The following is a 15,449-nucleotide window of genomic DNA, read 5'->3' as shown; positions in this document are numbered from 1 at the left end:
CAGGTTTGAACACCTGTAGGTAAAGATGTGCTGTTAGCAGGAGGAGGATAATCAGGGTAAGATGTAGAGCAGTGCTTTTTTGGATCGTGACCCCATTTTGATATCAATAATTTCTGGTGACCCTGATTTTTTTTTTTCTAGAATTAGTTTTTGCTCATGTTTGCTATACTGTATTACAAATACGGAGAAGCCACGAAGTTATGCCAGCTCAGATATTTTTATTTTTTTTTATTTTTTTCTACTGCATTTTAGATTTATATTTGACAAAGTGGAAATATGTATATTTTTTTAAATAATTTAAAAAAAAAAAAAAAAAATCAAAAATCCATTTTATTTTTTTTTAGAAATTTCAGGCGACCCCATTTAAACTCCAAGCGATCCCACATGGGGTCCCGATCCCAAGGTTGAAACAAAGATGTAGAGCAACTGGCAACACGGCCGGCAACTTGTGAGACTGCATGAACCAAAAACACTGTCTGAAATCAACTGTAATGAATAATAAGAAATATTCCTAGGCCTAAAGTGTGTAGACTTAAACTTTGAGCCTATAATTGACCAACTCTATAATATGAAGATTAGATTTTTTATTTTATTTATTTTTTTAATAATCTTTAATTTGAACCAAAAAAAAAAAAAAAATGCACATTGTCACATCTGCTTTCTATTTGTACTGTATTAATGACTTTGTGGTGTTTTAAAGCTCCAAATAACTGAAAACACACAGTTAAAACAATGCCAGGTGTGATTGTAAATATGTCCAGTTTGTGTAATCTTGTTCTATCTGCACAGTGCACGGTCAGTGTGATCTGACCAACGCCGGGGACACGTTTTAAACTCTTCCCAGCCCTTTCTCTCCCTCTCTGCTTTCTGACATCCATAAACGGCACAGCGGGATCCTCTGCTGCTGCACCTACAACATACAGCCTACAAGATACAGCCTGCAGCTTACTGCCTACAACATACAGCCTACAAGATACAGCCTGCAGCTTACTGCCTACAACATACAGCCTACAAGATACAGCCTGCAGCTTACTGCCTACAACATACAGCCTACAAGATACAGCCTGCAGCATACTGCCTACAACATACAGCCTACAAGATACAGCCTGCAGCTTACTGCCTACAACATACAGCCTACAAGATACAGCCTGCAGCATACTGCCTACAACATACAGCCTACAAGATACAGCCTGCAGCATACTGCCTACAACATACAGCCTACAAGATACAGCCTGCAGCTTACTGCCTACAACATACAGCCTACAAGATACAGCCTGCAGCATACTGCCTACAACATACAGCCTACAAGATACAGCCTGCAGCATACTGCCTACAACATACAGCCTACAAGATACAGCCTGCAGCATACCGCCTACAACATACAGCCTGCAGCCTACTGCCTACAGCCTACAACATACAGCCTACAGCCTGCAGCCTACAACATACAGCCGGCAGCCTACAGCATATAGCCTACAGCTTACTGCCTACAACATACAGCCTACAACATACAACATACAGCCTACAACATACACCCTACTGCCTACAACATACAGCCTACAACATACACCCTACTGCCTACAACATACAGCCTACAACATACACCCTACTGCCTACAACATACAGCCTACTGCCTACAACATACAACATACAGCCTACTGCCTACAACATACACCATACTGCCTACAACATACAACATACAACATACAGCCTACTGCCTACAATATACAACATACACCCTACTGCCTACAACATACAACATACACCCTACTGCCTACAACATACAACATACAGCCTACTGCCTACAACATACTGCCTACAACATACAACATACAGCCTACTGCCTACAACATACAACATACACCATACTGCCTACAACATACAACATACAACATACAGCCTACTGCCTACAATATACAACATACACCCTACTGCCTACAACATACAACATACACCCTACTGCCTACAACATACTGCCTACAACATACAACATACAGCCTACTGCCTACAACATACAACATACACCCTACTGCCTACAACATACTGCCTACAACATACAACATACAACATACAGCCTACTGCCTACAACATACAACATACATCCTACACCGTACATTTAATATATAAGACGTCTTGAGTTTCGCATCACAAATAAGGAATTAAAACAAATGTACCAATCTAACTGTTTTTTTTTTTGGTTTTTTTTTTTTTTTTTTTTTTTAATTATCATTATTTCTTATTTCTGTAACTAGTTTCTAAAGCTGTATAACGCAAACTCCGCGTATGGCCCACAGCCTGCTCTCACTGAGCTTTACAACAACCTGGGAAGTGTTTCAGTGTGGAATTAGGTGGGAACTTTACTGTGGAGCAGGAGAGAAGAACATAGTGGGGAGGGTGGGTCAGTCTGCTGATACATCCGTAGATCTCACACACACATCTCTCTCTCTCTCTCACACACACACACACACACACACACACACACACACACACACACACACACACACACACACACACACACACACACACACACACACACACACACACACACACACACACACACACACACATCCTTTCTGCACTGGGGTCGGACAATCTTCCTCGATGATGTGACTGCGAGTGTTTGGATTAAGTGTTCACATTCCTGCAGTTATTCCAAGACCACATCACTATCCTCTGCTAGGATTTACCAGTCCTGGTCCAAGGTTGATCTGAGCTCAACTCACAAATGTTGCGCAGCGGTAAGTCAATCAGACTGTTATATTATTAACACGTTTTAAAGCCTTATTCTGCAAAAAAATAAATAAATAAAAGGCATGCTACTGTATTCTATAGATGTCCTCACTTTATGAATAAAAAGTTCACTTTCTCATTCCTGCGAACAGTATTTTGTTGACTAAATATTTTCCAATTTCGTCATAGTGAAACGTTTTTGTTTTTTTAAAGTGACAATAACTAGACAAAAAAGAAAGAAAGAAAGAAAGAAAGAAAAACAATACATGTGAACGAAATCTTTACCAAAATATATTGTTGATGTATTTGATAACCAATAAAAACGTAGCTATAATTTCCTCATGGGACGAAATCCAATCAAAACTCATTGCATTGATTGCATAGCATTGGTCACAACAAATGTGTCTATAATACATTCCATATCAGGTTAATAAATGGTAAAGGAATATTTAAAAAAAAAAAAAAAAAAAAAGAAGAAGAAGAAGAAGCATAAACTCGTATCTAGTATATCTTATTCGACTATATGTCTTGAAGTAATTAGTCGACTAATTTAAAAGATTTAGTCAACTAAATTCTTTGACATTTGACTAAAACTACAATGAAATAGTCCTGATGACTACATTTGGACTAAAGATGCATTTTAGTCAAAAGGCTATGACAAACTCTGTCAAAATTAACACTGCCCACGAGTTGTTATTTTGCTGAAGTTGTCATTTTTCGTTAAAAAACATGTGTTTAGTTTAAAGCTGTTTAAAGCTCCTTTTCTACGCCTCATGACATATTTTGTAGAACATGTTTTTCTCTCTCGCTCTCTCTCTACCAGTGATTTGACTAGAGATGTAAACAAATCTGTCTTTGCAACTAGAAAATAAATTCCCACAGTCATATTTGTGAGATAGCCTCAAAGTCACAATTTAGAAGAAGAAGAAAAAAAAAAACGTCAATATTAGCTTAGAAGTTATGAATGTGGAATAGAAAAAAAAAACAAAACATAATTCTGTTATAATTATGAGAGGAAAAATCCAAATTCTTGGATATAAGGTTTGAAGATATTACTAAACTGTCTTTTCTTGCATTGATACCTTATATTCATGAATATTCTCACTGTTGTTGAGGTTTGTAGACCTCTATCAGGTCAACCTATCAGGTTAAAAAAAAAAAAAAAAAGTATTCTGCAAATTTTAGAATAATATTGTTTTGTTGATAATTGGCAATACTGGAAAATATCAGTAATAACTTTAATGTTGCCAACAATGCCAGCTGGGAATCACTTTAGACCCTAATTTAGGGAAATATTGTTGTTTATTTATAGATTAAAAAACATCAACATATAAACATAATGATAATTTTAATTCATTTATTTTCTTTAACCAATAATAGCGACTGTAGTATATCAGCAGGGCTTTAAAAAGTTTGCAATGAACATACTTTTGCAACCTTCTCATGCTTCTGCCCCCTACTGACATAGAGGAGCAAGAAATGACACTGCCTATAAATAGTAAAAGCATTTGTTTATGATCATTTAATTGCAGTTAAAAAAAAAAGCATGACAATTAAAGGCACATTATAGTATAAAATATGTAGCCAAGAATTCCAATTGTGTTTCATTGCACATACTTATCCCAGTAGATGATTTCCATTCCTCTTGACCTCTTTTTCTGCCTCGTCTTCATTTGCCCTCGTGTGTTTCCTGAGTCATGTGGTTTGCCAGAGTCGTGTTATGCCTAAGTCAAATAACACTGTAATATCCGTTAGGATTGGATTTTGATTAAAATGTATATCTGTACGCCTATGCAGTATTTTGGAGTAATACTACATTTATTGTATCTACTCATTGCAAATGACAAACCCCAAGTCCTCCAGTAGCACCTAACGGCCCACATTTTCTGAGTCAATGGTTTTCATGGCTTGGAAAAATAAATAAGCGATACATAGCTTCACTCTCATAAAACCAGCACAAGAAATATTTGAGTCATTTTTGTACCACTGATGTACTTGTTACCAATAAACATAACTATAAGCGTTTGCATTTGTTTGTGTCTCTCTGTTGCTGAGATAAAACTGTGTAAAATTTCCATTGAATTTAAATGTTTTTGCTACGACTATATCCAATGTCATGAACTGTGTGTTTTAGATGTAACTCAGGTTAAAAGAGCGTTTCCAACAGTAATATTGTGACTTCATGATCCACAGGGTGCTAGGTTTACTTTTCAAGGAACTACCGTAGTGTTTTTTTTTTTTTAAACATCTCTTTTTCTTTACTTTTTGTGATTTTTAAGGCTCACAATTTAGGCCGAGACCATTTGACTAGATCTAAATAAAACTGAACCTCACCATAGGTTTGTACAGTAATTGCACAAATAAAATTCCACAAATTGTATTCTTCTTAGTGATATGTAATAGCTGAATATCTATTCCTAATATAGAAACTAGGGGTGTCTTGATCCGGTATCGGATATCGGTCCGATATTAGCCTGAAAACGAATATCGGATTCAAATTTTAGGATTTTTCGATTTTTTTTTTTCCAATTAAAATTTTTTTTCAAATTCATTTTTTTAATTTATTTCATTCAATTGTAGAATACTGCAGATATTATGTTGAAGGTTAAAATGTATGTAACCAATCTGTTAATAATAAATGGGTCAGTTTTTCTCATCCCTACTGTTGCTGACTATTGTTGTCTGTTTGAGTAACATCACTTGATCAAGCCTTTTCTAACATTCCACTCTACAAAATAAGTAATTATTATTTTTTATTAAAGATTTTTTTTTTTTTTTTAAATAAAAAAAAAAAAAAAGAAAAAAAAAACCATGTATGATTCATGCTGATATCGGATCAATGTCGGTATTGACCGATATGCAAGGCTGCAATATCGGTATCATATCGGAAATGAAAAAGTTGTATCGAGACAGCTCTAATAGAAACCATTCTGACACTATGATATAATGTCAGTGCATAAGCCTTGTTGACTGGTATTAACTGTGTTTGTCTTCTCCCACCTGAAATCACTACAAAGCAGGTTTCTTTGTACTGCATCAGGCCATTTAAACAAAGCTGAGCTGATTGTTTTCAGTGTTTCGAGCCATATGGAAGTGTTGAAAAGTGTGCAAAACTGTGAATGTTGGTGACCACCAGACGCTTTTTATAAGCAGCAGGAGAAAAGGAGTCTGCAGGTTGTAAATGACGTGGCTGGTTGAGGTATTTTTAAAGAAAAGAGTAAAAAGGAACCTAGTGGGGCTTTTGCTAGAGGATGTTTTGCTCTTTTGGAACAAAATAGATACAAGTTATTTCAGATAAATGTTGTTTCTACTGTTGAATTATTCACTCACTGTGATCAGCCTCTTCAAACTGCATGTCAACAGTGTTCATTTTTGTCATCACGACTAATTCAGTTATAGTCGACTACCTCCACAAACAATAGAATGACTTCCTATTGGATCACTTAGGGCAGTGCTTCCCTTTTTTAATTTCATATGCTTTTTTTATTTGTGGAAAAGTGGGCTCTCCTTAACTGTGTCTCGGACATTGATTCCCTCAGGCTTAATCTACAAATTTGAAACAATGAGTGGAATTTAAAGTGGAATTTATTTAAAAAAATCATACAAATACGTTGCAACTTTTATGTGATTACTTCAATAGTAAGTAAATCCAGTCTTCTTTGTAAAATGTAGCTAATAATTGTCTCTTATTGTCAGAAGTGAGAATAAAATGACATCTACAGCATAAAATAATCCTGTTTCAATAAAGTACAAGAAAATATAGTATTTTGATAATTGATAGTAGTTATTTTGTGGTAACTGTGTCCAAAAAGTAGCCTAAAAAGCAGAGTTGTAAAGAGTACTAATATATCCTACTCAAGTAGAAGTATTGTTACTCAACTGTAAATTGTGCTCACATACAAGTAAATCATACATAAAATACACAAGTACAAGTAAAAAGTAAATGAATTAAATAGTACTCAAAGCAAAGGTTACTAGTTACTTTCAAATCTTGCCACGGTTCCCTTACATACAAATGTATAAACTTAAAAAGGAAGAGATGAAATCTTGCACAATTGGAACTTAATTTATTTTCCACAAAGTAATCTGTATAAAATAAAAGGTTTGTCAAAATGTAAAATTTTTTTTTTTTAACAAAAATAACAACAATGAATTAAATTCGAAATAATAAGATTTTCAGGCTCCATGTATAGTTACATACTTTATATGAACTCTAAAACTGAGAAAATAACCAGCATTCAATGCTGTTTTAGCGCGGTGCATTGCGTTGGTTGTGATTATTTCATTTTTGTAGTTTCACAATGTCCGTTAATGATTTAAAAAAAAAAAAAAAAAAAATCAATTTACAGTAGGTTGGATGTAGAAATGTAACAAATTACTTCTTTTAAAAAGTATTTAAGTACAAGTAAAATTACTGATTTAGAAATATACAGTAACATGAGTAATCCATTACTTTCACCTCTGCTAAAAAGGAGCTAGGAACATTTCCTAATTATTTTTAAATTAATTGTTAAATCTTTCCACAGTCCACGCAACAAAAGTACTTTTGGTTGGACACATTCCAATAAAGAATATTGGTTATAAGCTATGACGAATATTTTTAGTCAACAAAAATAACAATGCACGTCAATAGAAAGCTGTCAATCTGCAGCAGCAGGAACATGTAAAGGTCCCTTCCTCTTGTAGTAAACATGAAAACAGACATGCAGACCCTTAAAGGTCACCCCAATGTAACCCAGTGTTTTTCACCTCCTGCTCTAGGTGCAGTCATGTGGCAGAGGATCCACATTTGCTGCGCACTGCTTGCACTGTACTCAGCAGCACCGCCTGCACACATCAACCGCCTGGCCCTGTTCCCTGACAAAAGTGCCTGGTGCGAAGCCAAGAACATCACGCAGATAGTCGGACACACGGGATGTCAGCCTCGCTCTATTCAAAACAGGTCAGGATGAAGGCCCTGTGTGTGCATGTGTGTTTCAACTAAAACAATAATGCAATAGGGGAGGACTCCAGACTCTGTGGCCACATCCTCGCCTCAGACCATGGGCTCATTCTGACGAAACACTGCTGTAAAACTAAGAAAGTACAAAAGATTTAATTACCGTGTCACACACTGAGCAGCTTGTGGCATGTTAAGTATTTATTGAAAAAAAAAAAAAAAAAGCCTGGATTCCCACGTTGAGCTTTTTTAACTCCTACCAGGCCTGTTTCTTCTTTTCCTTTACAGTTTGAAATGTCTACAATGATAAATAGGCTTATCGCATTTCCCCTCATTCAACAATGTTATTCCACACATTTATCTTTCTGACTGTGGTGGATTTTTACAACAAACACATTTATTAAATTCAGCAGAGTTTGAAAAATATTTTTACTGATCAAATTTCAATTTTAATAGCAGTTTGTGATTTACACTTCGAATGCTTTTTAATCCGAGTGTAGCTCCAGTTGGTTAAACTCAAAGTGATTTAGTCGACTAAAATGACTTTCGCCTACGCATTTTAAATTCTTCACAGTCACACAAAAAAAAGCATGGACTTTGTTCAGCGCTTTGAGATGACTATGTTGTATTTTGCGCTATATAAATAAAGTTGAATTGAATTGAATAATTAGCTCTGATTGCCTCATTTAACATCATGTCCCACCTTGACCTCAAATTCAGCCCCTTACTGAAGTAATTTTAAGAACAATTTCATCACGGTTTTTATTTCAAATGAAAATTACCAGTCAGCATACTTGACACTGGGCAAACTTAATGTTGTTCTTGTAGTGAGTTAGGGTTAGGTTAAGGAAATCTTTCTACATGAAACTCTTCCAGACACTAATGCAACTGCTCTATTAGGTTTTTAGATCAAAGGCATTGGAAGGCTTATTAGGGTTTGCTTACAGTGTTACATTTAAAAGTGGAAGAGACGTTCACGTTGGTTACGTGTACAAAGTCGGTAAATAGAAGAGTTAGCATAACTATTCCCAGCATCAAAAAATAGATTTAAGGGCACGTCTGCTTCGTTTGACCCTGTGTGAACACAGACCCAAATCCGGAGCTCATCAAAGAATCAAATTCTACCCCGGATGAAAATGGAGATTGCAAACGAGTTTGGCTTGTGTCACACCTCTGACTAAGAATTGAAGAAAAAGACCATCAGAAAAAAGAAATAAGCAGATTTGGTTTTGTGCAGGGAGGTTGACAGCTATGGCTTTTAGAGCTCAGGGAACACACAAATGTACATAAGGCTCTGTGACTCGCTGAGGAGAAGTGATTAGTCACTAATGCAAGCCCAGTCAAATCAAGGGGTTAATATTATCAGCTGTTCTTCCCCCATTCAAGCCAATTGCAGGACTATCGCTGGAAGTAGCCAAAGTATCTGCATCTGAGGTTACGGGTTGGGCTGAGCCACTAGGGCTTGAGTTTAGGGTTAGTTTGCATTAATACATAGTTGCCGTAGTTGTCTAGATCAGTGTTTCTACAATGGGTGTACGTGTACCCCTAGGACAGGGGTAGGCAATTCCAGTCCTCGAGGGCCTAATTCCTGAGACTTTTAGATGTCTCCCCGCTCCAACACACCTGCTTGAAACCAATGTGTTGTCATTAAGCTCTGCAGAAGCATGATAACGAACCATTCATTTGATTCAGGTGTGTTGGAGCAGGGACACATCTAAGTCCTTGTCCACTTGTTATAGCTTTGCACACCTGCCTTACAATGTTTGAGACCCGGTCCATGTAAGAGGTATGTCGGGTGTGATCCATACAGCGGGGTACCGGAGAGGGTAGATGGCGCAGATGACATGTGCTGAGCAGCACAGCGGAAACCCACTCCGCGGCAACCCCGAACCACACCGGCCCCATGGAGCACGGCGGCACCTCCCACTCCCCAGGCATAGTGGTGCACGAGCCACACCCCCCAGCGGTCCAGGGGGCTGCCCCCGCCACATGCCAGCCCCAAGCGGCCCACCCCGCAGCAACAGGGAGCAACCGCATAGCAGAGAAACCAGCACCCGCACCAGGATCAGCACAGGCCCACACAGCCCCATGATACAACACGATTGTTCTGTTTCAGTTGTCTTGATGTTAGAGCTGGCAGTTCCTGATTGATGGTTCACCTCTCAACTAGCCTGGAACACTCAAATGGTCTATCCTTCTATCCGATCATGTTTTCCTACTGTTCACTAACCCCAACCAGTCACAGCGGATGGCTGCCACCTCTGAACCTGGTTCCGCCAGAGATTTCTTCCTATAAAAAGAGGGAGTTTTTTCTTGCCACTGTCGCTAAATGCTTGTTCATGTGGATCTTGTTGGGTTCTTTCTATCTTTCTTACTATGGACCATATATTTTGTTAAGCACGCTGAGATGACTTTGTTGTAATTTGCGCTATACAAATAAAGTTCAGTTGAGTTGAGTCCACAGGGAGGTGGCCCCGGCTCCCCCGATGAGAGAGGCCACCCTGCCTGCCACAGACCAACAAGCAGGCGTACCCAAGCACCCCCAACAGGGAACCGCTACCCTACATCAATGCCACCAGCACAGTCCCGTGACATTTGGAAACTTAAAACTCCGGTTATCAAACGCAAAACCGGAGTTTTCCCAAATCTTCACTTTGGTCAGAGTTTTTCAAAAGCCTCGTTTTTAATTACCTTATCCTGCATTTTTGTGTGGCTGACAGGCAAAACCGTAGAAAAATATATTTATTTTAGCAGATACCCGGCTACGTGTGGACAGGATCTAAAAGTCTCAAGAATCCGGCCCTCGTGGACTGGAGTTGCCTACCCCCGCCTTAGGGGTACCCGATGGCACTACAGGGGCTACTAGAGAGAGAGAGAGAGAGAGAGAGAGAGAGGAAAATTAACAAATTTGAGCATGAAAAATATGGGGTTTATAATATTTGTTTTTAGTGAAAATGATAATCATAATAATGATGATGAAATTATCGTGATTAGAACATGAAATGAAAATACCAGGCAGGAGATTACCAGAAATGATAAAAACTATAGAAATAAATCTATTCTGGACTCACTTAATCAGTGTTTTTTAACCCTGGGGTCATGACCCCACATGGACTTGTCTGGAATTTAGATGGAGTCACCTGAAATGTCTAGTAATTGATAAAAAAAAAATAATAATAACTGATTAAACACAATCTTAACTGTATTCTATACTTTCACTTTCTCAAATATAAATCTATTTTAAATAAAATGCACTACAAATATATCTGAGCTGGCACAACTTGGGCCGCTTGAGATTTTTTTAAATCAAAATAGGGTCACGATCCAAAAAAGGATGGGAACCACTGTTTAAACTCTGTTTAATTAATAATAATAAATAAATAAATAAATAATAGTTATTTACAAAACAATATTATTTAAAAATGTTATCACTATTACTGCTATTCTGGGCAAAATGTTGTAGTTGGACAAAGGGGGTATTTGGATTCAGAAATAAGAGAAATGGGGTAATTGAGGCAAATAACTTTGAGAACCACTTTAATTTCTATATTTTTTAGAACCTTAATGTCTGATGAAGAGACACCGTTTTTAGAATGTGACTGTTTGGATGAATGACAAGGATAAATACACAAGTGTATTGATTTTACGGTTCTTCGTGTTCAAACCTGTAGCTGAAATATCAGTAAGTGGATGCTTGTGATGGAGCTGTGTCAAAACACACACTGTGTCACTGTTGGTCACCATGCCTGACTGATGGCATGAACGGCCATGGGAGCAATTAAGCTGAACCGTGAAGGAAGAAGGTGGACTGCTCTCCCCATCATGTAGAGACTGGTGCTGTTTGCAGCTGTGTTGCTTATCTGTTGAACATATGTCTCGGGGACGACGTCAAACCCACCGAGGCATGTGGGAGATTTAATTAATGGAAACGCTTCGGCTGTTCCTGTGACACATGCTGTAGCTAAGCTTGTGTCGGGGACTATTTGTGCACTCTATTGCAATAATAGGCTACCTCCTGATTATTGATTGTACTTCTGTTAGTTTTCCTGGTTCAGACTCCATATACAGTACTTTTTATTTACTTTTTCAATGCAGCTTTAAAGTAGAAAGTTTCTTGGTAAATCAGTTAAGATTACAAACTTTTTTTGTTTCCGTCCTCTCTGTAGGAACAATGAGAATAATGCACTCTCTCCTCCTTTCTGCAGAGCCTGTCTGGGCCAGTGCTTTAGTTACAGCGTCCCCAACACTTTCCCACAGTCTACCGAGTCTCTGGTGCACTGCGACTCCTGCATGCCTGCCCAAACACAGTGGGAAGTGGTAAGTTATTACACATTAGCTCATTTTGCAAGCACACACTTATCAAACTCTCACATAAGCCACATGTTTTCAATATGGAAGATGATGTGGCTAAGCTGCCTCGGAGCAAAGCAAGCAAAAAGAAGAAGAAGAAGAAGAAGAAGAAGAAGAAGAAGAAAAAGAAAAAGGGAAATCTGACTGGATGATTTTTGAAAAGGCCTCACAGTGTGACCTGTAGGCTGTATCTCATGCTCTCCTCAGAGTTCATTGTCACTCATGGCTGGAAGGATTCTCCACACTTGTGACAATAATGATTTTGTGTTGAGGTATGCTCTTTGGAAATCAGCCAGGTAGACATGGTGGGTGGGAGCACAGGTGAGGCCAGAGGGAAGCGTTGTATCTCTTGGAGCGGAGCTCTGTCACCAGATAGCTGAATGAAATCACCCTATGTTATTGTTGTGCAAGTCGGACCTTCAAAATGTATTGACACTCTCACTTTAGTCTTAATTATCTGGAAATGAGTGTTTATGTCTGTGGTTGTGACTGTTGTTTCAAGACTTTAAACATTAAAACACACTCGGCTCTCATGAAAGAGGATACGGCTCCCTGCTGCTCTGGCTCTTGATAAACTTGCTGAGCGATCATTTTCAGTGGACAGTGGAAACCGCGAGGGTGGAAGTTGTGTGAGGTCTGGCGAGCAGGCTGAGTTTGTGTAACACAAAGGGTTTACAGGGAGGTTTGTATATTCTCTGTTCATGTTAGATAACTGTTCAGCTTTTCCTTCTAATTCGCTAGTCCACTGATTTAGGTTTCATGGAGTAAAGCATGTCAAAGAATCCAAAATACAACACTGTAAAAAACAAGTTTCAGTCAGAAAATACACAGTAAGAGAGTAACTATGATTCAAACAGAGGATAAGACCAAGACGAAGCAAACATCCCTCAAATACTGTCTCTGCATTACTTGAAGTTAGTATTCATGTTGTCAATTGACTTGCTAATCACGAGCTTGTTTAAAGAAGGTGGATATATAGAGATGGTTTTCTCTTCTACTCAAATCGGGCTGTGGTGGTGTAATGGTTAAAAAAGCGATAGAATTAGGGATGTTCAATATGAGTTTTTTGCCGATATCTGATATGCCTATAATGTCCAACTCCAAATTTTCCATTTTCATTATTAACCGATACCGTTAAATACACAGATCCCCTCCTCACTTGGAAAATGTAAGGTCACACACACATATATATATATATATATATATATATATATATATATATATGCATGATATATTACCATGGAAATAACAGGTTAAGACTACTTTTAACGTGATACCCCATAGGATGTATTTCACAAAAAAAACTTCCTTGGTTAAAAATAAGAATTCTTATTCAACTTTAGTAATTGATGCAGTACCAAATTCATTTTTAAAATGTCGTCTCAAACAAAGCACATTGGTTTTTCCAATATCAGTGAAAAACCAATACAAATGTCAACCGATATCACGTTTTGTGGCTAATATCAGCTGATAATACGGAAGGCCGATAATAGTGACCATCACTTACAATATATTGTGGAACCATCATTAACGGCCCGTGAGCACAGCCCTGGCCTTAACCCAGTGTTTTTTAACCTTGGGGTTGGGACCCCATGTTGGGTTGCCTGGAGTTTAAATGAGGTCACCTGAAATGTTGAGTAATTGATAAATAATAAAATTTAAATATTATTATTTTCAAATTAAAACACAATTTTAAACAACTGTATTCATTTTTGTCACTGATCCTGGCTACTCTGTATTTGTAACACATTATAACAAACATGGTTAAACATTAATTCTAGAAAAAAAAGACTTTAGGGTCTCCAGAAATTCTTGATATCAAAATGCAAAATGGGGTCACGCCAAAAAAAAGTTAGGAACCACTGCCTCAACCCCAAATGCTTTTGTTTTTGTAGTTTTACGCATGTTCAACTAAATATTTCTCACTTATAAAGACTGTACTGCACTGACATGCACAATATGGTCTTTTAGCATTTTAACATGTAGATAAAATATCTGCTCTTGCATTTTCTTTGCACTAACATGATCATCTGTGTGTGTTTTCAGGTGACTCTGGACTGCACAGGCAGTGAGGACTCTCCACGGGTAGACAAACTAGTGGAGAGGATTTTCCACTGCAGCTGCCAGTCATGCAGTAAGGATGCCGCCCAGGAGGGAGCGGTGATGCAGCTGTATCCAGCAGACAACGGCCTGGACGCAGGCCCATCTTTACCTGACAGCCTGAGTGGAGTCCAGTCTCTGCCGCCTCTGATCCACTCAGACACACACTCCAACAAGCATGGCCAGTCGCACACACTCCATCACAAACTGCCCCACACATCAGACGGAGGATAGGCGTACATGTGCTTGCACTTTGCTCATCTCTGCTGCTCTCTGCTCTCCTATATGCCTGTGTCATTGTGTCGAGTTTTAAAGGCACCACAAAGACTTCCGTTGTGTTGTTCTTAAGTGCTCGAATGAACACAATCCCATGCTACCAGAACACATCCTGTACATAAACATTGCATGTGCACTTCTCTGTTTGCTGAGTGTAAAGAATCCATTTGTACATCAACATGTTCATTCATAGTCTGATAATAATCTGTTGTCTGATCTGCTTGAATGCAATAAATTTGGTTGTTTATTAATTGTTGTTTCAGTTGTAGCTCATCTTTTCTTACAAATGTAATCGTGTATGGTAGGAATCAGAATCAGAATCAACTTCATTGGCCATGTAATGTATGTTATACACACGAGGAATTTGACTTGGTGAACTGTGCTCTCTCTAACAATGTAAACATTAAATAATAACAATCAACTAGAAATATATATATTTAAACAGTAGTTAAAGACTAATATGTGCAAAACTAAATAAGATAATACGACAAGATAATAAGATAATAATAATAATAATAATAATAATAATAATAATAATAATAATAATAATAGGATAATAGTGCAGTAGTGCAGTGATGAGTAGTGCAGGTGAGCATTTAAATGAAATAGTATAAATATATGTACATGTACATTCAAGTGACAGTTTGTTCTAAGGTTATTTCACAGAATCAGGTCTGACACTCTTTGACTGTTTATCGTTGATCAGAGTGACAGCCTGTGGGAAGAAACTGTTCTAATGGCGGGTTGTTTTGGCGTCCAGTGATCTGTAACGTCTGCCGGAGGGGAGGAGTTTGAACAGATTGTGTCCAGGGTAGGGGGTTTACTTTGTTCCTACAACTTGTGCAACCATTATTTACTTCACCTTTTTATTTTTACCTGCATTTAATAAGATACATGTTAATACCAGTGGTCTGTTTTCTTAGTAGTTTTGGAAAAAAAAATTGGAAAGGTAACTTTTCAATGTGCCGCATGTTATAAAGCACATAGCTTATCTCTGTGGATATAAGGAAGAATAGAAGTGGACATAAACATGCACCTAGTTCAGGGGTTTGCAACC

The 15,449-nt window shown here is 37.8% G+C and overlaps 1 protein-coding gene across 1 annotated transcript; it reads left to right on the top strand.

Moving 5' to 3' along the window:
• The first annotated feature begins 2,548 nt into the window (after positions 1-2,548).
• nbl1 (NBL1, DAN family BMP antagonist) lies at positions 2,549-14,648 on the top strand. The gene is made up of 4 exons (XM_028446956.1): positions 2,549-2,735; positions 7,489-7,669; positions 11,872-11,983; positions 14,063-14,648. Exons 1-4 carry the CDS (start codon positions 2,723-2,725, stop codon positions 14,348-14,350), a joined length of 594 nt encoding a protein of 197 aa, XP_028302757.1. The 5' UTR covers positions 2,549-2,722; the 3' UTR covers positions 14,351-14,648.
• Positions 14,649-15,449: the final 801 nt, after the last annotated feature.

Source organism: Gouania willdenowi, chromosome 5 (assembly GCF_900634775.1).
Source record: "Gouania willdenowi chromosome 5, fGouWil2.1, whole genome shotgun sequence".
Lineage (NCBI taxonomy): Eukaryota > Metazoa > Chordata > Actinopteri > Blenniiformes > Gobiesocidae > Gouania > Gouania willdenowi.
The sequence above is the reverse complement of the archived record's forward strand: the minus strand, read 5'-3'. Positions and strand labels throughout refer to the sequence as shown.

Bases quoted from the DNA above. Each gene is read 5' to 3' on its own strand.
- nbl1 (XM_028446956.1), top strand. The intron at 7,670-11,871 runs GTCAGGATGAAG...TCCTTTCTGCAG, and splicing joins CCTCGCTCTATTCAAAACAG to AGCCTGTCTGGGCCAGTGCT. The intron at 11,984-14,062 runs GTAAGTTATTAC...GTGTGTTTTCAG, and splicing joins CCCAAACACAGTGGGAAGTG to GTGACTCTGGACTGCACAGG.